The sequence below is a fragment of the Epargyreus clarus genome, unplaced genomic scaffold, assembly GCF_041222505.1.
Source record: "Epargyreus clarus isolate Ecla_fem2 unplaced genomic scaffold, WU_Ecla_fem_2.2 ptg000015l, whole genome shotgun sequence".
Taxonomy (NCBI): Eukaryota; Metazoa; Arthropoda; class Insecta; order Lepidoptera; family Hesperiidae; genus Epargyreus; species Epargyreus clarus.
In genome coordinates this window covers 16523127-16547298 of record NW_027332223.1, presented here as the reverse complement: position 1 = coordinate 16547298, position 24172 = coordinate 16523127, and the positions used below count along the sequence as shown (strand labels likewise).

The 24172-nt window shown below is 34.7% G+C and overlaps 1 protein-coding gene and 1 non-coding gene across 2 annotated transcripts in view; both read right to left on the bottom strand.

The window, feature by feature from the left end:
* side-II (sidestep II transmembrane protein) overlaps positions 1-22337 on the bottom strand; it is a 544775-nt gene extending 522438 nt beyond the window's left edge. The window contains exon 1 of the mRNA XM_073081158.1: positions 22118-22337. Within this exon, the coding sequence (XP_072937259.1) occupies positions 22118-22163 (46 nt within the window). The 5' untranslated portion in view covers positions 22164-22337. The remainder of the gene's footprint in view (positions 1-22117) is intronic.
* Positions 147-228, bottom strand: TRNAS-CGA (transfer RNA serine (anticodon CGA)). The gene has a single exon. It is a non-coding gene; the product is annotated as a tRNA-Ser (tRNA).
* Positions 22338-24172: the final 1835 nt, after the last annotated feature.

Sequence of the window (24172 nt, the reverse complement as noted above, 5' to 3'; positions counted from 1 at the left end):
GCACCTTAGGCTACCAAGCTATCTTCATACACGAAAAAATAACTTTCAATACTTTGTAAATTAACAAACTAATATACAAAAAAAAGTACATTTATGCATATTGTACGGAAATCTGGCAGTTAAAAAATGGAGTGAGAAAGCAAATACGCAGCCGGTAGGATTCGAACCTACGCTCCCAGAGGGAATCTGATTTCGAGTCAGACGCCTTAACCACTCGGCCACGGCTGCTGTGCACGTTAAACTGAATTTACGGAACATATTCCTATACCTGATTGCTACATTATTATTAAAATAAAGTAATTGAGGTTAATGTATAAGTTTAGTTACATTTTTCATACACACAATAATAAAAGTTGGACATCAGCAATCGACCCCAAATAAAATTAGATTCCTGCCTGAAGTTGGCAACAAATGTGCCGCCACAAATAAGGACTAAGCTGGACTAAGCTGGACATAAGCTGGAACGCCTTAGCAAAGTATATTTCCCGTACCACATATATCAAACCAGAACACAGCGTTTAACCATCATAAAAAACTTAATAACCATATTTCATTTAATGTTAAAAAAATTAAAGATAGTAATTAAACATTTGGCATTCATCATAAAGAAATTATTACTTCAGGCATTTCATATAGTCTTTAATACGTTTCTACTTCCATATCTCTATATAATACACGTTTGCATATTACAAATGTCATTTTAATATACGTTTAATATTTTAAAATATATTTTTGTAGTGCCATTACTACAAAGGGAATTTTAAAATATTAAACATAGTACCTGAATTCTATACAAACAAGCTTTGGATGAAAATAAAAGGGGTTGCACAGCAATTCGTTTGAAGCAGTTTGAAGGAACATCTGACAATGCGCTCTATCGGACCTCACACCCATTGTGAATTCCATGGCTCTTTGACTCATAAAAGGTGTTATGAAAGTTTTTGAATAAAATGCATATTTCATCCTACATTTTTGAGTCGAATGGTATTCGCATGGAGTATAAAAACTTAAAAAAATCATTTGTATTTTTGCAAATACATAGGTACACATTTTTGTGAAATGATGATCTAAAGTTCTAAAGTAAATGAAAGAAAGTAGCGAACAACAACAGAGTGAAGTAAAAACATACGTTTCATGCAACGTCACAAAACAAAGTGATTAATAATGAAATATTGGAAAATAATGAAAAAGCTTCGCCTGAGGCAACTGACACGCTGTTTTTTTCCAGTTATGTCTGGAATATTTTATTTTTATTTTACACCTATTATTATGAATAGTCAAAGGAATGTTAAGTATACTCTTGCCCACTAGTAATACTACAAACAAAACAAATAGCAATTTTCGCCTTGAAAAATTATAACTGAGTTGAAATTTTTAGCAGTAAAAATTGAATTTTGTTTCTATAACTATACCATATGTATACCGTACTTTATAAAAAGTTCTAATCTATTACGGTTCAAGAGATGTCCTATTACACAGATGGACAGCCAAGACTTAATTATATGATTCTATTTTGATCTTTTAGATACGATACCCTAAAAAAATGACTTTCGCTTAAGTGAACAAAAATAAAGAAATTAACTGGTAGATTTTCATTGCGCAGTCATGTTCAGAGGAAACATATCTTATCAAAGAGAACCATTCAGGGAATATAGGACATCTGAACCCGCAGCACTCGCGTCATGTTTGTATGTATGAGCGCATTAACATACAAAACGCTGCAACCTGGTGCTCGCTGAATCTGAAACTATGATGCTGTTCCTTCTAGATTGTGACATGGTTTTGTCTGCAATTGCCAATGTGCAAGGTTGGCTTAGTAACTAGTTGCAGATTTAGGTAAACTTAATTATTCTTATGTATTTTCTTCCGGGCACCACACCGAGATTGTGAAGGTTGAGACTAGACCTGTTGTTAAATATTTCTACAGTGGTAGTCTATTCTGACAACGATACACTATTCTGAAAACGATAATAACTTCCTTAGTAGTTTGAACTTAATGTATTTTTATATTTTTTTGTGTGTGTTTTTTAATTCTGTCCTTTACTAACAACAACAACAACAACTTCGTAATTTAAAAGTTCTAGACTAGACATTGTTAATTATTTTTATAAACGTAATAAATAAATTTTGTATATGGAATATAATATATGTATATATCACTTATTATATTACCATACAATTGTGTCTTATTAGAGCATTGAAGCCTAGTGGTATGAAATTCGTCCTTTCGCCATGGACACTCGTAATTCGTCGTAACGTCGTAATTTAAAATTAAAGTGCATATAAAAGACAATGATAATTCTAAACGTACATACAGAATTTATTTATACTACAATGGTAAAACTCAATGTACTTTATAAGGGAAGGACGGCCCGATCCAGATGCAATCAGCTCGTTAACGCGCGAACATTCGCGGGGCGCGTGCTGTGTGCGAGTGCGTGCCAACACCTCGTTACTGCGCGTAATGGAGTGGTGAGCAGTCACAACACAGTTGGATTTAATGAAACTTACCTAGACAATACAAATGGTGATATTAGGAACGTAGAAGAAGAACGACGACTAAAAAAACGATGACAAAATATGAGAAAAAGAAGTGGATTAATAATAGATGGAACGCTCCGAAAATATATCAAAAAAAGATCATCCGTATCACCACATATTTAAATCAAAACACCACAGGACAATATATAAAATAGAGAACGACGTGGCATCTACAAACCAAAAGTCAAAGAGTTCTATCACCTTCAAAGTTTATGTTATTGTAAGCAATCTAAGAATGCTCATTACTACGCACATACTATAAAAATATATTATCCAAACTGCGTATAAAAAATGAACATGAACATTTTTTCAATTTATCAAACGCACTTAATATAATGTTCAAATAAAGCTAGTTTTAATAAGCAAATAACCTTTGAAGCCGGAAATTAAAAAGGCAATTTAAATAGGCCCTTCTGGCAACACCAACATACTTATATTAATTTTGAGCGGAAATGAATTCCAAATTAACGCGTTTTAATTTCGTCGCCCGAACGAAATTGTTTCAAAGATTTTGCGTGACAACACCGGAGCTTCTCCTTATTGTTTTCTTTTAGGGTTCTTTCTAAGAAAAATACATTTGGTTATTGTTTTCGAACTAAATATTATTTTATGTTTTTCTACACAACTACGGAGGGTATTTTTCTAGCGCATATATGTAGGAATGTTTTTATCGACTAAACCGGTCTGTATTTTTATGTCTCATTCTTTGGCATGCCGTACAGCTCAAAAAGGTTAATAGATTTTTATATAATTGCGGTATCACTGGATTCGTCTTAATTTTGATTTAAGCTACATTACTTCGCTTTTTAGTTAATCATTTCATGCAGTCAGGTTTTTATTTTTGTTATGTTACTAGCATAGTAAGTACATATTCCTATATTTTTTTTTCTACAAAGAAACCCAAGAATAGTACGCAAATTAAGAAATAAATTAATCATGTTTTAAACATTCATCACAAGGAAAATCTTAACTATAGACCTCAGTTTATTTGCATAAATATTTTAAAGGCAAACCAAACTTGCGAGAAGAATTTACATACGGAACCAAATATTTATGCTGCAAAATCCTTGCGGTTAGACGCAAAATTTCATCTAAGATATCGCTTAATTCAAAGTCCAAACAAAATTTAATTACGTTTCCTGGAAGACACAACTTACTTCCTAATTGAATCAGGTGTTATCGACGAAATTCATAATGAATTTACGGTAAATTTCCTTTGTTTAGTCTTGAGTTGACAAATTATTTCTTATTATTCTGTCCGATGTCGTTGTCAAGAACATTACGAATGGCCATTTTGTGCAGGAAACATTTAGAAGCCTTTGTGATTGCGGTCTAACTGATTGTACTGTTATACATAATTTTATACATTAAACAAACAGATTATCTATGAAAAGCATGTGAAAAAAATTATATCTACCTATGGTTTGACTTTACGTCTATTCAGGTACCTATGTTTTGAACTGAAGTTCAGGTACACATATACACAATTCATGCCACGTATACACACGCTTTAGATTATAAAATAATTCTTACTAAATAAAAATATTTCAGAAAAAATAAATATTTTTAAACACTGTATGAAAATTCCAAAATATATCATCCATAAAGGGTTTCTCTAAACATAATGCACTTCATCATCAGGGAAGTAAACGTTCGTCAAGTTGGGATTTGTGGGCATACAAATGCTAACGAGTGCTATCGGCCGAGCGCCTCAAGCCTCCAGGGAATCGCTCCCATTTGAATGTTAGGAGAATCGCTCGTAGATTCAGCTAAACAACTTCCATGAATAGCGTGAAGACAAAGAACAGGTTCACAATGTCACGTCTAAGGAAACTATGTCAAGAGTATGAGAAAAGTACGTCGTAAATGAGGAAATCTGCATGGCTGAGAATTCTGTGGAAAAAGTGCTCCAAAATATGAGAACTCTACTAATCTGCACTTGACCAGCGAGATGGGTTATAGACTCAATTTTTTTCTGATAGTCAAAAAAATCATACTTATATAATAAACAGTATACGAGTTTTCAATCTATTGCAAAAACCAAAAAAAATAAGCAATGAATTTGAGACTTCCCCTTTTATGAAATTGGCTTAAACTTTAGGACTTACGGTAATCGTTTAATTTTTAGTTTTATTGCAGGTAGGAATAGTGCATTTCAATGCCTAAATTCGAGTAACTACTATCCGTCAATACGGTATTTGACATATAAATGCTAATGGCGCATTCTCACCTCTCACGGGATACGTTGGTAGTATATCCTTCGGGATTGATCGTGTTATTGGTGAGGCCGTTAATGGGAATCTCTTGCTTCATAATTGTGATCACGCATCCGCTTGTTATTCATGAAACTTATATTAAGTCTTTTTGTAATGTTTCAAATATGAACTGTGATTCATATTTTTGTCGATCATTTCTCAAATGTAATTTAGCCGTAATCTATGCTTTCTTTTCATAGGTAAGTTATAATATCATCCAGATTTTGTATAGGATAATCTGTATATGGCAATAATAATGAATTGTTTATCCTCCTTGAATGTATAATGAATCCTTCATCTAGAGCATACAACCAACATAATACCTATGTGTGTATGTTATTAGCAGTTTTGTGCTGAGTTGAAAAATGACAAAATGATACACCGAAATACAAAACGGACTTCTTTATTGGTCTCTGTCTTAAAGTGAGCAACGCATCTATTCTCGATTTCTGTGGAATCCAACGCTGCTACGGTTAATTATAGAACTCATAACTATATAACTGGCATCAGCCCCTTATCATCAAGTAAATTACTTGCTACTTCAATTTCAAAAAATAAGATTCTTACCATCCGATGCATCCACGTAATACCATACTATGCGAACCAACAATAAAAATGTAACATATTTACCATTTCTATTCCTAGCACTTAATCTTAAACCACAATACACGTCAAACGGAACGTCATGTTCAATGAAAGCAGATGAAAGTTGGGTAAAACCGTGAATATTTCGGATGCACCAAACATGAGGTGTGCGGCAAAATCACCATTCGCTCGATATTTGACGTCTCCAGCAGATGCGAATGCGACCGGTTTATGCATTCAGATTATATGGCAGCATTTATGGAACTGACTTCATTCATAGTCAACGTGCCTGTAGTAAAATCACGTTTGGATAACTTTTCACTAGCAATCAACTAGTTTTATAATGTTTTTGCAGTTTGTTGATAAACTAAAAATCGCCTAATGGGGTGTTCCATCTTAAAAAGTCATGTAGGTACCAGTTTTGTTTTATTATTTTTGGAATTAAAAACTATTTTAAACACAAATTCATATCTATTCATATTCATACTTACATAATATTTGTTTTGTTTTGCTTGCACTGTTTTCTGTATCAAAATGATATAAAGGTGTTGCTTTTTATAAACATATATTATACGATGATCAAGAAATAACTAATAGTGAATAACATAATTTTGACTAAAATATTTTATTAAAATATCCGATATAATGATATCCGATACTAAATATCTAAATATCCGTAACCGATTTATATTATTTTGCATCACTACTCATTTTCAATTAAGAGTCAATGCTTTCTCGTCTTACTAGCTTACTTTTATAACCATAGTTCTATTTAGCATAGTTAATCAGAGCGCAGGCGTTACCCAACGTTTCTATTAAGGCGGTGTGCACCGTCCGACAGATAGCGCGTGATGTATTCGCCGCTGAGTTAGTTACAAATGCCTCACGCCCTATTACGAAGCTCCGTTATCTCCTATCTAATCGGTTTCGTGTTGTTTGCCCTAATTTGCTGTAAAGGTATTTATTCGCTCTATTTTATTTATTTCTGGTGTATTTAAATTTTAAAATGATGTAAATGTCAGTAACGAATTTAAATTTCAATAATGAAGTATTTGCTACAATCTTTATAATAAAATCAATCTGTTTAGGGAGATATGTTCTAATTTGTTATACCAATGGCCAGAACATCGGTTAGTGAAATTGTAATCGTAAAAAGGTTTCCTCTTTTTCTGTCACATGAAAATAGTTTTATAATAGGTCTTTAGTAAGAACTACATACTTAAGGTATTTTCTGTGGACCAAGAAAGCCATCCTTTCAACAACGACCTCTGGCTAATTCAATTTGAGTTATCGCAGTGAATTAAGAACGCTAATGGCGCGGAGTGCAGCGAAATGCCTATTACACGAGAAAATTAACGTTTCCAACCAACGAGATGGTATTTAGGGGAAAATATGGCTCTGTCCGAAACAAGACTGGGAGCTGGTGCGATTTATGCGATGCATCCAGCCTTGCTCAGCGCATACCGTCCGACTTTATTAAGATATCATTCCTTTTTCTCTCTGTATCTTCTTTTTAAAATGTGTGACTTTTATTTACTTCAATTTAATTTTACTAACGTTGACACAGCTGTTTTTTAAATTTACTTTAACAAAACCCGTGTAAAAAATATTCTCACGTAAATATTTTGGGAGTCCCTAAGCCGATTACTTTTTAAAACAATCTAAAGTACTGTCTCAAACTTGACAACCTATTACTTTGCTCTGAGATTAAATTTTCCTAAAAGAATACAACGAAGTCGGGAGCAGCGAAGTGTTATTTATCGTCGAAAAACTAGATTTCATTTAGGCCAAAAAGTTTCGTCGTAAACAGAGAGTCGAAAGGGGTGCGAACGCAAAAAGGCGGCTTGATTCCTGCTTGATAACAATAGGCGGAACGTGGAACGATCCAACAATAGAATCGAAGTTAGGTAAAAGTGCATATTCGAATCCATTGCTGCTTCAAACCATAGCCAAATATAACCCTGCCCAAGTAAGAAGCAACGTAGGAAGTGCTTGATTAAAAAATCGTTTTCAAGGTAAGCTTGATGGTGAAGGCAACGGAAACCAGAAAGTAAACAACGAGGTAGTTGATTAATCATTGTGAAATAGTATAGCAAACAAAGATAGCGCTGTGGCGCCGATTTTTCATGTTAAAAGGCTAATTTATACAGCAACAATAAAGTGAGAGGATAACTCTTTGATGGAGTAAGAGCTTTTATAGATGAGGGTGCTATAATATAATATGGCTTCCTCAGAAACGTTTAGGAAAAATGGAAATAATTCAACCTATTCCATAATAGTCAACAAAGTGCAATATCACTTATAAACTATATTTTTAAAGCTTTAAAATATATTCTCCTTCCTTTAATTAACTTCATTGTAAGGCTGCAAAGCATAGAAAAATGCTTTCAACGTAAATTAATTTTAATAATGTCATCGAGACAATTATGGGATGTTGTATATAGGTAAACTATATTTTTAACTTAGCGAGTGTAGAAATATAATAAATGGAACTTCAACTTCAAACTTATTTTAGCTGAATATACAATTAATGTATTACGTGCCAAGTAAAAGTTGCAAAATACAAGAGAGCATACAATATTTTAATATTAAGAACTAACTATTTTAATTGAAGAATAAATAAAAAAAAACTGGGGGAAATTAGTTGCCAATTTATCATTTATCAATATATAACATCACGATAAAGGACTATATTTGGTCCAAAATTTGGCCTCTTTTTTAAATTCTGTCTATTTATCGCTACAAGATATTGTGAGATACGACAACAGCGATAGGACATTATGAATAATAAAATAAGCTGTCCATAATCGAGATTGATTCTCGACTCCCCAATATACTCGAAAATATATTAGGAATCCTTGTAAAATGTAGGATATGCGCGGATCGACACAATAGAATTTTAACGTAACTTGTGTACTACGTATCGCATATACTTACTCATATTATAACGTTCAGCGCACCGTACACATAACAACAAAGATCCAGAATTTCTTATTAAATATTTACAGGAACCTCTTAATTATCCTGCTTTAAAAATTAAGCCGCGGCCGACGGGTTGGGCTAATGGAAATTTATTTGCACTTGTACAAGGCACATTGCTTTCATTTTAGTATGAAAAATACAACGTCTGTATTTTTACGCGAGATTTTTGCGAGTACTGGACAACTTTTAAATTTAATAAAAATGAGTGTTATTTTGTTATAATTTAAGTTGAAGAATATTAGGTTCTATGAAAAAATATTATTCTATAGATTTCGCGCAAATTGATATTTGTATATTACAAAACTAATTCTATGAAATATAACATATACTCGTATATATATGTATATGTAGTAAATTTTTTTCAAGTTTATTACATATTATACGCTGACCATCATCGATATTTACTTCTACGTGTATTCATACAATATACAATTCCATATTAATGCAATTAATTGTGACCTAAAATTAAAGTCTCTCATAAATAATATAAAATTAAGGACATCACTGTGCCAATTTTTGAAGCAATTAATATTCCTCACTACACAAAAATCATCGGAAAGGGGGCAAACCTGGCCGCCGGGGACGACAAAACTTCGTCGAGCTCACCCCTAACTTCGCGTGAACTGTGCGATTGACTCAGACAAAATCTTTACGAGTAAATTGTTACCAGCAGATGGTTATTATAAACCAAAATTTACGAACTATAACTGTCTGTTGCTACGTTTGAAAATCAATATTGGATATTACCGTATTACACAGCTCGATACGATAATTTTACAACCATACATTTTCAACTCACACAGAACTCTTCATTATCGCGACGACTTGACATCGGTATCGGAACGGTAACGACAACAGTGAACGCATAATTCTATAAAATTTAACTACACGCAGTCTTACTAGCGGACGAAATTTTGGTCAGTAGCAGCATATTGGTACCGTTCCGAGATCTTGATATATGCATATGCTCTGAAAGATAAGCTTAACTTATATATAAATCTGTGTGTCATGTCACTGTGGGCCAATAATAAGCAATAGCTGAACGTGCTGTCGCTGCCGGTGCCGTACCGTTGTCGTATCGTCTCAATGATCAAACGCCCATCCACTTACTAACCACTATAATCCTGTAGAACACACAGTGTATAAAATTGAATTACACCACAAACAACACTACGTTAGTAAATGAATGCAATCAGAGCACCTTGTCTCGAATCCACTTAGTGAAACTTGCATCTGCCGCAAATCGTATTAAATTGTATCTATTGACCGTCCCCACTCCGGGTTTCTCGGGGCAATTAAAGTTCCTCACGACAGAATCAACAGAGGGATGGGGACAAACTTGGCCGCCGAAGTTGGATAAACTTGGCCGGCTTTGTCCCGACTGGGCCCGAACTATCGGATCAGCTCTCTCAAAAGCTTTACGAGTAATTTACTAACAAAAGTCGGAAGCTTGGATTTTGGAACAAAACAGGACGATTATTTCGATCTCGTGCATTATTTGAAGCGCATCGCTAAGCATTCGTAACAATGTTTATAACGTTTCAACGCCAACTTTGATTAGTGTCGCGCTACTGCACTGCGTTTCCATACTAAAACTCTCACTGACTGACAGATAAAATCGCAACATTTAGTCTAGAAGCACTATTTTTTTCTCAGGAATTTTATTTACAACATAGATGAACAACGAAAAAGTTTGTCGCATAACATTTCCCTGAATAACGCGAAGTACACAGAGCCTTAATTTATTGAAATTTTACACTTAAGTATATGAAATTTCAACTTATTAATCAGGGGTCGCGCCGCATTTTTGACCGACCTTAGGTAGGAAGTCTGATCATTTCTACTTTTACATTACATAACTGAAGTAATATACATTCGCAATTACCATAAACAGTTTGGGGTTTCACCCAACATTCATCACAAAAGTCTAGCATACAAAGTCTCCCCGTATTTGCACTGTACAACAGCTATGCAGCTGAATGGAACTATAGCAGTAAGTCGCACAAAGCACACCATTCCAAAGTCTTTAGTCGCACTAACAACTGAAACAATGGCAATTGATTTCCAGACCTCAGACTCGAGTTAATGGAATAATTAAATTCTTTGCATTACTTAGCCGTCCAACCCACGTAGAAACCTGGATCGAAATGTTTTCAAATGGTAATGGATTCATAGAACTCATTCAGCGCATTCCGAACAGATGTTAAGATGCAAGAAGTTTCTGCTTCATTGGGAAAAACTGGGTACTTTCATATTCCAGAAGTAGTTTCACCGCAGTCGAGTAACGAGATGCGAGTTGACAGAATATATTTACAGAACAGAATTTTAGATGCTATTATAATACATCAGAAATTATAAATTTACCTGACTTATTCCGTATTTAGCAGCTCTAAACGCTGCCGTCATTAGGTAAAATAGATGTTATCCCTGTAGTTCCGGGACAAGAATAGGGCTAAACGGGGGCTTCTGGGGTCGTGGGTGGCAAGAGTGGGAGCTCGAACCGCCCGGCCAACGGGCCCAGGAAGGGCGGCGGTATGTGTGGTCGCATACCGTCGTACGCACTAGACGGTGCGGTGAGCGATAAGCTCACCTGGGCAAAAAAAAATGGTAAAATAGATGTGGCGAGAAGACGAACCGTACCAAACCGTAGAGTAGTCTCACATAGAAGTCAATCCCAATCTATCTTCACTCGACATAAAAAGTCCAACTGAGTCGTCAAGAGTTACACATCTGTAATGATTCAATGACCCACAATACATCCTACAAGGTAAGAGAAAGTATCTATATAAAGTTTAATTTTCGTGAAAAATAACTAACATGAGATTGTTCTGAAATCTTTATTTTATTTTATTTTTTATTTACAAATTTGTGTACACAGAGACATAAAAAAGAAGGCATTAAAAAGAGACATAGTACAGAGGACTAATTATTTCAACCTGAAATTTCTTTCAGCAGCCCCGCCCCTATGCTCGGAAAATTTATGTGATAGGATAGCGCTTCTCAGCCTTTTTCAGTCCACGGACCCTTAGAAAATCAAGCACAGTTTTCACGGACCCCCTTAATAAAATAACAGCATAAAAACATAGGTATGTGGTTGAAAAAAAGGCAGTAAAGCGGCTCTTTTGCATTTAATGAGCGATTTATGTATAGTCCAGAGATGACACCGCGGACCCCCATACATATACTCGCGGACCCCCAGGGGTCCGCGGACCACAGGTTGGGAAAGGCGGTGATAGGTAAGATAAATAAATTATCATATACAAATAATATATACAAGTAAATACACATAAATAGTGCTCTTTTACTTTCCGTTTGAAATGATTTCTATGTTCTCGTACTTTGTTTGGAATTTTTCTTTGAAGACCGACGTTTACTTTTTGCTGAGCTGAAGAATTACGTATTTTTTACAGAGGTGCATGCTACTTATCGAAAACGTTAGAGGTCTGTACAGTATCTTCATAGTCATACCTACTTCCCTGTCATTACAAAGTATGAAATAGGCTGTCGTATACTGAACCGAATCTTGAGAGGCAAGCATACTAATTTAATTATCATCATCATCAACCCATTACTGTCCCACTGCTGGGTACGGGTCTCCTCTCATAATGAGAAGGATTAGGCCATAGTCCACCGCGCTGGCCAAGTGCGTATTGGTAGACTTCACATACATTTGAGTTTTTTTTTCTAAACAAATAAGTTTTTTATAATCCTACCATAAAAATCTTAACAAAACATGCATGCGAATGGTCTTGTAATTTTTCAACTTAATTTTTGAACTTAATCCTGTCCCACTGCTGGGCGTAGGCTTGAGAATAAGAAGAGAATATTCAGAATAGTGCAGCTCATTAACTCAGGACGTCTCCGTCAGCGTCAAGTCTCGCGAGCTCGTTAAGCCGTCGACGTTACGAGATTAACGAACTAGTTAGTTTATATTTAAAGTTAATTATTCCACTTTGGATTTGAGAACTTTGTTAGCGATATGTGCATTGCGAAATAGATAAATTTAATTTTGAGTGTCACTGCCTGAAGTTAGGGTGAAACAAATTTGGAGTAATCGATGAATGTGAGCAGCCATCGTCTATATGTATCTATTACTTATCGACACGATAACTGCATTACATACGAGTACAAATAATTCTTAAAAATAGCTTGTAAAATTGTTCCTAATTATAAAACACAGACACACACAGACTGTGTGCTTACATTCATCAGTCGCTTATACATATAACGACAAGGTACTGATGATAGCCGATAGGTAAGCTACACAGTTGCTGCAACACTAACATTGACACGCAAATCAGTTTCGTCGCGAACTATTACAAAACAATTTATTCTTACTTTGTGTGTATCTTTGTAGTAACGCAGTCAGTAATGTGCATTAAAAGAAGTATTCAGTTTTTTTATTTACAGCGACTTTTTCTGGCGACTACTACAAAAATTTTCGTCACTATTAATTTGCATACAATATTTGCAGAAATATTTTTTGTTTCATGCTTGTAAAGAAAATAAGATTTTGAAATTGTTCAATTTGAAATGGATTTTGCCCAAATTAATTGTATTGGGCCATTTTATTCAAATTCCTGGTAACTTGGTTATTGTACTTCGGACATTGTATTAATTTTGTTTTCATGGAATCAATATAACGTACCCATATTTTTGATTAAAATACTTTTGTCGTCAACAACTCAAATTAAAACCAGCACTGAAGTATTATAATTCGGACATCATATTAATTTGTGATGGTACATATACATACAAGGAAATTTACATAAAACAAGAAAATTTCGCGATAAAAATCAAGAATGTAATAACGCTTTCAGATCCGACCAGTATAAAAACAGCTCCGTTATAACATTGTAAAATAAAACCATTTGTTCAAATACACGGTAACAAGAGAAACACGTGTCAGAAAGGCTCATACGGAATGAACAAATGTTTTCCGTAAACAATTTTTATTGGTCAGGTTTACACGCAACGGGGGAGGGGTAGCGAATTAATTCTCGCAAGCTGTTTGTTGATTTTAATTTTTCTACAAGCCACGCTTTGGTTGCAACTGACTAGAGAGAGCGATCCATTTTAAAAAATCTATACCATCAACAAAATCGCTGGATATACTCGTCATTATAAGAAGTCAAATAAAAATGTAGACGTAAAATGAACAGAAGAATTTTAAGTTATTAAAAGAAATTTATTTACTAATGTCAAATTAATAATAATAGTGTTTTTTTCTAAAGTATCTCCATTTTGAAACTTTTATCTAATTTGTAACAAACTTCGTAAAGAGAAAACGTTCTGTATAAACGGGTGTATATTTTTTGAAGTCTATGCGTCGTCGCTGTGTCTTAAACCTAAGACCACGCGTAACTGGTAAAGTTTTTATTTCAAACGCACAACTGTTTAGTTTGGAAACTGCAATTAATATTGCCCACTGTCCCAGCGAAGAGAACAGCGCTCCCAAAACACGTTTTATCTCCGCTAATTAAGATTTTGTTGTTATTTAACAAAGACTTGTTGTTTTTGTTTGCGCCCGGATTAGTTCCGTTCGACTGTTGTTCTACTTATCCGGTAATTGACGCTCTAATTTGAAATTCGTAACGGGAACTTTGAGAATTGTTTTCATTTCAGCGGACTATTCTTGGTTTTGTTTTGATCGGAGCCGATAGTGAAAACACGGTGTAAGAGAAAATACGCATTTAATGCAATGAAATAACCATGCTGCAAAATATTTAACCACTTTGACTGAATTCTTATTTGCTACTTCCATTTCATAAACTCGATTCAATTTTGTTCAATGAATATTTGTATAGATTACAAAATATAGAATATTACAATTAAGCATTGGTTTCATCAGGAATGTCGGATTGAGCGCAATGCTCAATGACACGCAATCGGCTGAACATTAGACATTCCGGGATATTCGATAGTCTTCAAAGTGGTTTTACCTCGCTGCTATCATTGACTAACTTATACTAATAACATTGACTAATTAATAATATTGAAATGACGATTATAATGACAAAATAACAGCATCGTAATAGACTAATGTACGGTATGTTATATTTGCTTCTTCTTCTTCTTTCTTCTTCTTACTACACTCTTTAAACCAGAATTAAGAAGCGCATAGCACTGCTGTTTTAGTAAGAAATAGATGTGACATTGTGCTTCGGGACTCGAACCACAAAGGGTTAACTAACACAATCAATATCAATATCTAGATAATACTATCGCATTTCGTATATTATGCATGCATTCAACATAACATAATGCGGTCAAATTTATGCTAGAGTTAGATTGAGCAAAATGGATAATAATAATAAAATTTTCATTCTCTACAGAGGATGCTTTATTAACCTTCAGACTGAATTCCATCTTGCCCTCGTTTATGTAAAATATTGAAAGACTGGACACTAGGGGGCTGGGAGGGTGTTGTCTGGAGAGGGGCACTCAAAAATGCAATAAACGCACCTTGTGGACCTCTGCGTTCTTGAGGCGGTGCATTCCGAGCACAACTTATGTATTGCAGCTTTTATTTATGTTAGTTGGTTATAAAGTAAATTCATTTTAGTTGTCCTGCCTGTAATATGAGAGTTGGGACCACAGGATGCCCACGATTTACTTTATTAATGGATAGTTACAGTAATGTCATTGTACACTGACCACAAACAATATAAATGATACAACTTAAATACTCGTATATTCTTCAGGCGTCAGTAATTGGAATAGTGTTCGTTTCTAATATTGGACGTGCTACAAAGACTATGTTACCTAATTTTATTATAATCATGTAAAACTTAAACATTAACACGTACATACAACTTCAAAAATAAGTTTCTTTTGTAAAATTTTAACGGAATCTACAGTATGAAGTTTCATACCTTCCCGCCATTGAGCGGCAACCAGACCTATAATGCTATGGTTCCGTGGCACCGTGCCCCTAAGCAGCTATCACAGAACCCTCAATAATTTCCCTTAGGTACGCATCGCAAATTGACTTGTAAAATTGTTACTCTCTTAGAATTTCAACAATTCGTCGTTCCGCACCGAGGCCCGCGGCCATGTTTTATTATCAACTTTTTGCTTCCGATAACTGGCTTACTTGCGAGCTCTTATAATATAGCTTTGAATGCGTTCAGATGGAATATTAATTTCATTGGAATTATTTTCTCAGTTAATATTGCAAAATGATTTTTATTTAAGCGCTTTATAACAGGTTCTTTGCTCTCAACTCTGGCCACGAGGTATAGATTTTTACTTTTTAGTATACAATGAATGAATATGAAACAATAGGTACTATATGAAACTGATAAAATGAAATAAAATTCAACTGAAATTAAAACTAACTTCATAGTCAACAATAATCATATATATGTACCTATATTACAAACAGTTTACAAATGTCAACATTATCTCACTAGACCCAATCAAATGATCAGGCAGATATACTATAAACGAAAATGCCGCGCGAGTTTATAACCAAATGGTAATTATTTCCCGATGATTGGTCACACCAAGACGTCTTAAACTTTTTTAATTTCGACCAAAAGCGCTGATCCCCTGGGACTTTCGGGAGCGGCTCGTTAAAATTAACAACGGAATATTGGCGCTTGATTAATGGCCGATTTCCTACGTGAATTTTAAATTCGGGAATTATATTACCATTTAAATAGAGGAGGTATGAAGCTGGCAACACTGAACGAGGGTAATTACATTGTTGGTGCCGGCAACAGCGACAAAGGAAATTCGGCGCAAGAATTATTCCCGATAAATTGCAATTTCGATTTTATGGTGCAGCCTATTTGCAATGATGATGTTGAAAAGTTACCAGAATAAGAAAATAAAGTTAATGAGTATTTTTCGCAAATATATTCGAAATAAGTTAAATAGGTATAAATTTAATTTTCTGTATCGAGAACTACCTATAAAAGTAAGCTTACCCTACACTTATGGGTGTTTTCAGAATTTTGCGTACAACTAAATTATTCGCAATGTACGAATTTAATGTTAGGATCCACACTTGACATTTTTGAACGAAAACATTTCATACCATGAAATCTTCTCTCTCATGAGCACTAATAGTGTTCTTCTATTGGTGGAAAACTCAAACCTTGACAGTAAAGTTTACAATCATTAGCACGAAGTTATAGCGCGAAGTTTGATTCAAAACTACTCCGGTTAAAAACGTATCAAATATCAAAAGTAGTTCCCTGTCAATAACCAATAAAAACATTCAGATACAGGTAAGTTGCACAATTTTATATACGAAGAATATTATTTTTAAAAATATAATACGAAAGGCTAACATTTAATATCGCTCAGATTGGATATGAAAGATATTCAGCGATGCGGTGAAGATACCGAGCGGTATTCACTGCACATTAATATGCATGCTGTGTGCGTTTCACTTATTTTTCATATTAAACTTGTGCGGTTTGATAAAAGCTTAGATATTAATCATGCATTGATGCGAGTTAGCTCCTGGCTTTAAAATCTAGCGTAAATATTTGATATACTTTTCATGGTTAGTTTTTAATAACTGTTGGTATATTTTTGGTGCGTTTGAAATTATGGTTTTTAAACGAGAAGGATTTAATTATTAATTTTATATTTATTGTTTTATGTTTATTTATTATTTTGACGTGATTTAGGTGTGCGTAAACGTTTGCTTAAAACATTCAAGATTTTAGAAATAAAAATATCCTGCCGAAATGTATTCGCCTGTTTTAAAAATTCTAACGCGTTAAATTGCATTCCATTATGATACGATGTTACGTCATCAACCGTTTCAATACACGCAAAATTCAATTTCACGAATTATTAACCTTTACTTTTCATACGGGAAATAAACAACAAAACAAAAGTCATAGTATTTTTCAAAGTCGGGTCCGCAATTTGTTCCCTTTCCGAGGATCCGGGAACCCAATACCGGGATCGCACTTAATTGTACTGAACTCCGATTGATAAATAATGACGGACCCGTAGACTCGTTATTCCTAATGGGGTTTATGTTCCACTACCCCCTATTTCGTTTTCAGTCGGGTGGAATTTAAATTTAACTAAATCGATTGGACGCGTGCCGCAGCGGTCCTCTCCGTAAAAAGACGTAGAAAGTTCAGGGTTCGATCCATAAAATAGAAAAACGAAAAAAATATATACATTTATATTATATATATTTTTTATTATATTATTTATATTTTTGCTCTAGGTCTGCACAACTACGAAATAGGCGTACGAAACTACGAATAAAATTCAAGAGTGGTTTAAAAATGATAATAAGGCTCTCCGCATATAAAAGTATGTATTGAAAGCCCTATTGTTTATCACAGCCATATAAGGACTAAATTGAAAAAAGAATACAACAGTGCAAACACTGTTGCTATAAACGCAGTTGTGACGGTAGTACCGACGCAGTAAACCGCAACGTTCCACCCTTTATCAAAACCGGATTCTTAACCGGCAAAATCGAGGTCACACAATCAAATAACATAACTTCCCCTAGTATACTGCATAATTTATATGTCGGTTATGCGAAACTATTTGTGGAATTAATACAGAGCACTGTGATTACAGACTGTAACTTATATTCAAATTAGGGACTGCAACGCTAAACGCAGGGTAAAGTAGCCAAATTAGACAGTGCAGTCTAAACACAGAGGCAGTGATGTTGCAGGAACACGGCATCCGGGACACGCGAGATATTCGCCGCGTGATTTTTGTGAATTTTGCTTAGGGTTGCTTTGAATTATTTTATTATTATTAGTATTGAGTGGCTTTCTGTATTTTTTATGGCTTAGTGATTTTCGTAATTTTTAGTTTAATTTGTTATTGAAAAGTTAACGAGTCATTTATACTGTATTTATAAAGTAGTGTAAAAGCAAAATTAATAATAATTACGATTACATGATAAAGCAAACGATTCAAAAGACAAAAATCAACCTACAGCTTTTCAAGGTAAAGTAGAAAACGAAGGATTTAATCCTAGTAAAGGGGCAAGTAATTTTCAAAGTCAAATAGAACATGCGTACTAGTTAATCTCAATTATACGAAATCTGCCCCTGGTCTTAAATGAGTCTTCTTTAACATACGCTTGGAAACAAAAGTGCAAAGAACACTTTCTATCTGTAAGGACAATTATTTATTGTTAATTGCAATATCTACCGTATATCATCACAGTGGAAACACAGAAAGTTTTATTTCTTGAAGAACTTAAGATTTACTCTCCGATAAGAGAGCTACATATCATAACTTTTAATTCCTTTCTAAAATTCGACTAATATAAATTCTCGCCTGTATGTCCTCACAATCCTAGCACTGATAGCAAAACACGAGCAAATCCAATTATGAAGCAACGAGTGTTGGAAGCGTCATTGTATACCACACTAAGTTTCAAAATCACACCGTATTCATACATCAAGGAACATATTCCATCAATAACAGCGCACAGCACCTGCCGCCGATATTACAATAACATCCCCATCCCGAACAAGATCGACTGCCCTACTCCAGTTACCCGCTCTTCCTTGCTCACTACCTCTGCCGCTACTTTGTCAGCTTTATGAAGGTATTTTTACATATAAAAATGTTATGCAGCGTCTATATTGTACTTTGAAAATGGTTGCTTGCATTTTGAACAAAGCAGTCAAGTCATTAAGTTAAGGAACTGGCAGATTCTTCAGTCAAAATGAGTTTAGAAAAAACACTTAGACTAAAACTGGTCCCGATATGAAAAAATAATAAAAGACACAAGGGTGAAAGCACCCTTCGAAATCTTCATTTCGACAGATTGCGATAGACCTTCTATAGAGTATCTACTCACTGTACTAACCACGTAGGTACCAGGTAGGTACCATCCTAGAAGCTGCCGGTTATCTCCTGAATTTATTCCCTTAGTCGCTTCTTAAGACAACGGTAAAATGTAACACACATCTCAACAGCTCCACAACAAACTGTGGAAACCACTATTTAACCACCTTCACAGGTACAAAGATCTTAAAAACTGAATTCTGAAAAATATTGAAAACCCGCTACTATTTTTCATATAAATGTCTTCAATATGTATATACATTATATACGCACATTGTCATAACTATAGATATTCATTCATTTCCTTATTCAATATAATTCCATCGAGGGCTGGAAGATTAATTTGTACTGAGAAAATCTATTCCCCTTTGTACAAGAGCCTCTCAGTGAAATAGTTGCGATTTTTGCATAGAAAGGAACAGTACATAATTTATTTGTGCCTGACTTTTCTTACTCTGCCTTTTCCTACTTTACTTTCTTTTTTAGCTTTTTGTAGAGCAATAGTATGATGTTCTCTTGAGATTTTAAGTGGCTTGATACGTCTTGAATATCAATTGGTTGATTTCTGAGTCGGAATAAGCGAGTAGGTGAAGTAGTAATATAAAAAGCAGGAAAATAATATATTCAGAAATTCTTATAGGTACATATTATGTGCCTTTAATAGACGATAAAGTAGTGAGAGTTTTTCTAAATGTGCATAAAAGTAAATTACCTTATTAACAAAATGTTACTTTAAAATCTCATCGATTGATCTTATAACATTCAGATACTATCTATGCAAAATACTTTTATACTCTAAAGTCATCGTCTTTATAAAGACAACAGGAAAATAGCATAGAAATTGACTACAAAAAATCTCGAGTTCAAAAATTAAGAAAACTCGACTTGAGACTAGCGAGTGTGTCGCTCGCCGTTCTTAACTGGGAAATCGCAAAGGCCCGATAAGAAACAATAGGGGAAAATTTAAATATCCTTACAGTCATTGAGACCTTTTTTATCGTAATGCCGTTCCAAATGAAGAGGTCTGCCGTTACAGGATTACAGAAATTGCGGACGTAAAGATCGTAATTTGAGTCCTGCGTCATTGAAATAAGGGAACAGTCACTGCAGATACAATCCGATCGAATTGTAAAAGAGAATCAATTGAAAAAAGCGCTTTTTTAATCAAATGGACTAGAAACGGGCATTCGATAATCGGCCATTAACTTTAACGAGCACCTTTGTCATATTTTCTTTTGAAATCGCGCCGGAATGCCGAACGCAATTAATCCGCCCGCGGTCCTTCCCTGCCCAGTTCTATCTATAATTACAAGTAATTGGAATCCGGTTAGCCGAATTTTCTATTGGAAAACACGAATATTGGAAAGTAAAATATTAACGAAAAGCAGGTTCGAGAGAAATAATATTTGAATTGATTAATAATAATACAAAAATATTTGGATTACTGTTAATGATTAATTTGCGCTTTCATGTGATACATTTAATTGGAACTCATTTATACAATCGAAATTTAATAATGTTTAAGTCACTATTTAAGGTCCTATAATATAAGCCTTTTTTTGCTTTTCGAGGGTGAAACCTTCAAAAGGTACCTGACGACGTGGGAGCGACGCCTTATGTGGGATTTTTACAGCACTATAACCCCCCGGTAGCCGTCCTCAGCGCTTGTTGGAGAACTCCGGGATCTCCAGCGGAACACAACCGGAGTCCTCCAAGCGCGACGCCCGGATCGGGCTCTGCCCTGGGGGAGCGTTCGCTCCTCCCACAACATCTGGTGATTACGACGGTATACGACCACACATACCGGCGTCCTTCCCGGGGTAGCATCCTGGACGGTTCGAGCTCCCACTATTGCCGCCCGCAACCCCGGAAGCCCCCTTTTAGTCGCCTCTTACGACAGGCAGGGGATTCCGTAGTCCTATTCTAGTGTAATATAAGGCCTATATAATATATTCACAAACCAGTAAAAAATCGTAATCAAAACAAAACATAAACATTTAAAAAAGCAAGTTCTTATAATACTAGACAAATATGTTAATATATATGGAGGGTACCGCGCTGCGATATCATAAACCATAAAACGGGCTACCCTCAGCCAATGCCATGATAACCAAGGCGCTGATTTTTAGAGTGAACCGAAATAAAGGGAGAAACACGGACGGCTGTCTTTGTAACACAAAATAATTATTTAAACTTTTAATAACATTGATTAATTAAAAATAGCAAAGAGATAATAAATAGAAATAAAAGGTAAGCATAGAGTATAATAATATTTACCAAAAGTTTATATTTTAATTGCACAAATTATTTACAAAATGAAGCTACACAAATTATTATATTTCTTTAAAGTTGTCCAGGTACCGACATTTTAAGGAAGAAACTAATTCATAAGGAATATAAGTGAAAAAATTGGCTCTGCAGTGTAAAAGAAGTACGTAACGAAGAGAAGGAAAGGCAGAGAGAACACTTAACAATGTATTAATAAAACTTTCTGATTAATACTGTATTTACGAGATAAATTTTACGTTAAAATCTACCTCTAAAAGCTATGATCCGAGCAAATAGAATGCGCGGTTGCGAGATTAATGAGTGAAGAAAAACTATGAAGTAAATATAGAAAAACTAAATACAGTAAATACTAAAATTCAATAAAACAAATGATCTAAACCGTATGTTTAAAAATTTATTATTAAATGAAAAAGGTACCACTTACAATATATCAATTAATATATTAAAATTAAAATAAGTACAAACTTGTTACAAGATGCATCACGCGATGCCTAATGAAATGTAGGTACGCTAACTAACTTTCCCTAGGTCCCAGGTTTGGGCACCAAATATAATTGTCGACAACGACCTTTCCTAGGAACAGGTGAATTAGTGTTTACCCTAACATTTTGTCTCTAACACAACACAATTAGTGCTGTATTTAGGATTAAAAGTCTTGCACCTACCTCTTCCAGCCACGTTCGCCCCGCCCTGGCACCTATTTGGCTCCATAAGGCCCACGTTCACACACCAGCATTACCGTTGAGAATTTCACTCAATTCCACACACTACACCACACCACTACCAAATAATTAACTATTTCACTTCACACTAAGACGAATTTAATAATAGTTCCACGCTTTTTGTACGAATCGGTTCGCAGCGGTATTTTCTAACACATTTCACATCGCGCCATCTTGCGGAATGCAGCGTGACAATACTCGCGTCTGATTGGCGGAGCGCTTGAGCACGATAATTCTCCAACTTCGATAATGAAATTTAAAATATTCATTCATTTCTATACATCATTTTAGCGCGAAGTTTGATTTTAAGCTACTACGAAGTATTGTTAGTTTTTTGTATTTTTTTGTCATCCCCGCCCTGTACTTCATCCATATTTTTATAAATTCTTATAAGAAATTAATATTTTTACTTAATTTTGAAAGCGTGATCATTTACAAACATTGCAAATACTCTTAGGTGATAATATATGTACTCAAGTCATAGAAGGAAGACATTGTTATTGCATTGCGGGTATACTTACAATTTTAGTTCGTAAAACGGTTTACGACGTCTTCAAAACTCATTTTATTCAGTGCCCGGGACCATAAAATGTTTAGTTCCTGAATACAGAAGATAATGGCGATCGTGGAGACTCCTACGGAAGATTTTGTAATATATTGCTGTTATCATTAAAAAAATAACACTTATTGTAATCGTAAATATACAATAAGATTCTATGTATTATGGATGACGGAAGTAGCAAATAAACAAAACATTTTACATTGATCGATTGACCGGGGTCTGAACCTTGAACTCTGTGCATGCACTGTGCGGTCAGATCTGACTAATCTTCGTTCTAATTATCGTCATAATTGTGTACATAAATCGTCAGAACATGCAGTTCGTCTCATAGTAAATGAACACCCACAAAAGTTTGAATCTTACACATACGATGCTAAACCTGAAAAATTGGGAATGACTCACGTAAACAGCCCTTATCAGTGCCATGATAAGGTAGGTATGTCTTTATTAACCAACCTGAGCAAAGCTCCTTTGTATAGGTATACCTAGAATCAGTGTGGCGCTTTTAACAACTTTGCTTACAAGTAGGCAAGTGTAAATTTTAGAGCTATTGTTACCACAACCAGTGCTTTTTTGCACAATTATACATATTTACCTACTGGTATATCAATCCTTGGCTTTATTGCTACTGTTTGTCGAACCCGCGGCGCATGTTAACGCATTTCATATACCTAAAGTTCTTGCTTCACCACACAACCTTCTGCGAGATTCATAAAAATAATGAAAAGAACATTCCGATACTATTTCAATACTTCTGCGTTAACAATAAATTTGTTGAGGACTAAATAAACGTGATTAATTATTTTTAATAGAATTTGAAATTGGCATCACGGCAATAAGGGGGAAAGCATACAACCTAAATATATAACATTCGGAGTCCTTTCAAGACGCTGAAAAAAATCTGTTTTTAGCGCTTTACGTTATATAAAGAACAGCTGTACAAAAAAATATCGTGCGTCAAGACCCACTAGTTTAGTTCCTGTGTGTTGCCTTTCAGTCAGTTAGTTTTATTAAGGTTTTACCGCGTATCGCTAAGTCTTCCATGGTAGAACAATGTAGTTAGCTCCCCCGGGTGTAGCCGAGTAAGACGTTCCGGATACATTAAGTGCTCAGCGGCCGGGTACAGTCGGGTGACGGTGAATGGGTAATGAATCCGCTCTTCTGGTTAATGAAGGAAGAAACCCGCCATCAAAATATTTAAACAAATCCTTAATTGAGTTTAGGAACACTCGCATTGCAGAAGGTTCTTAAAACGTTTGTAGTAAATCTTTTGAAGTGTTTTTAATGTAGTAGAATGTATCGATATAATAGGTATTTTTTCTAAAAACAGTAGATACTGGGAGGCGGTAGGTATTTAAACCATGAATTCGATTTCGACTTACCAATAATTTCATGAAAATACGTTTCATAAAGATATTTTATTGTATCTTTCGTGC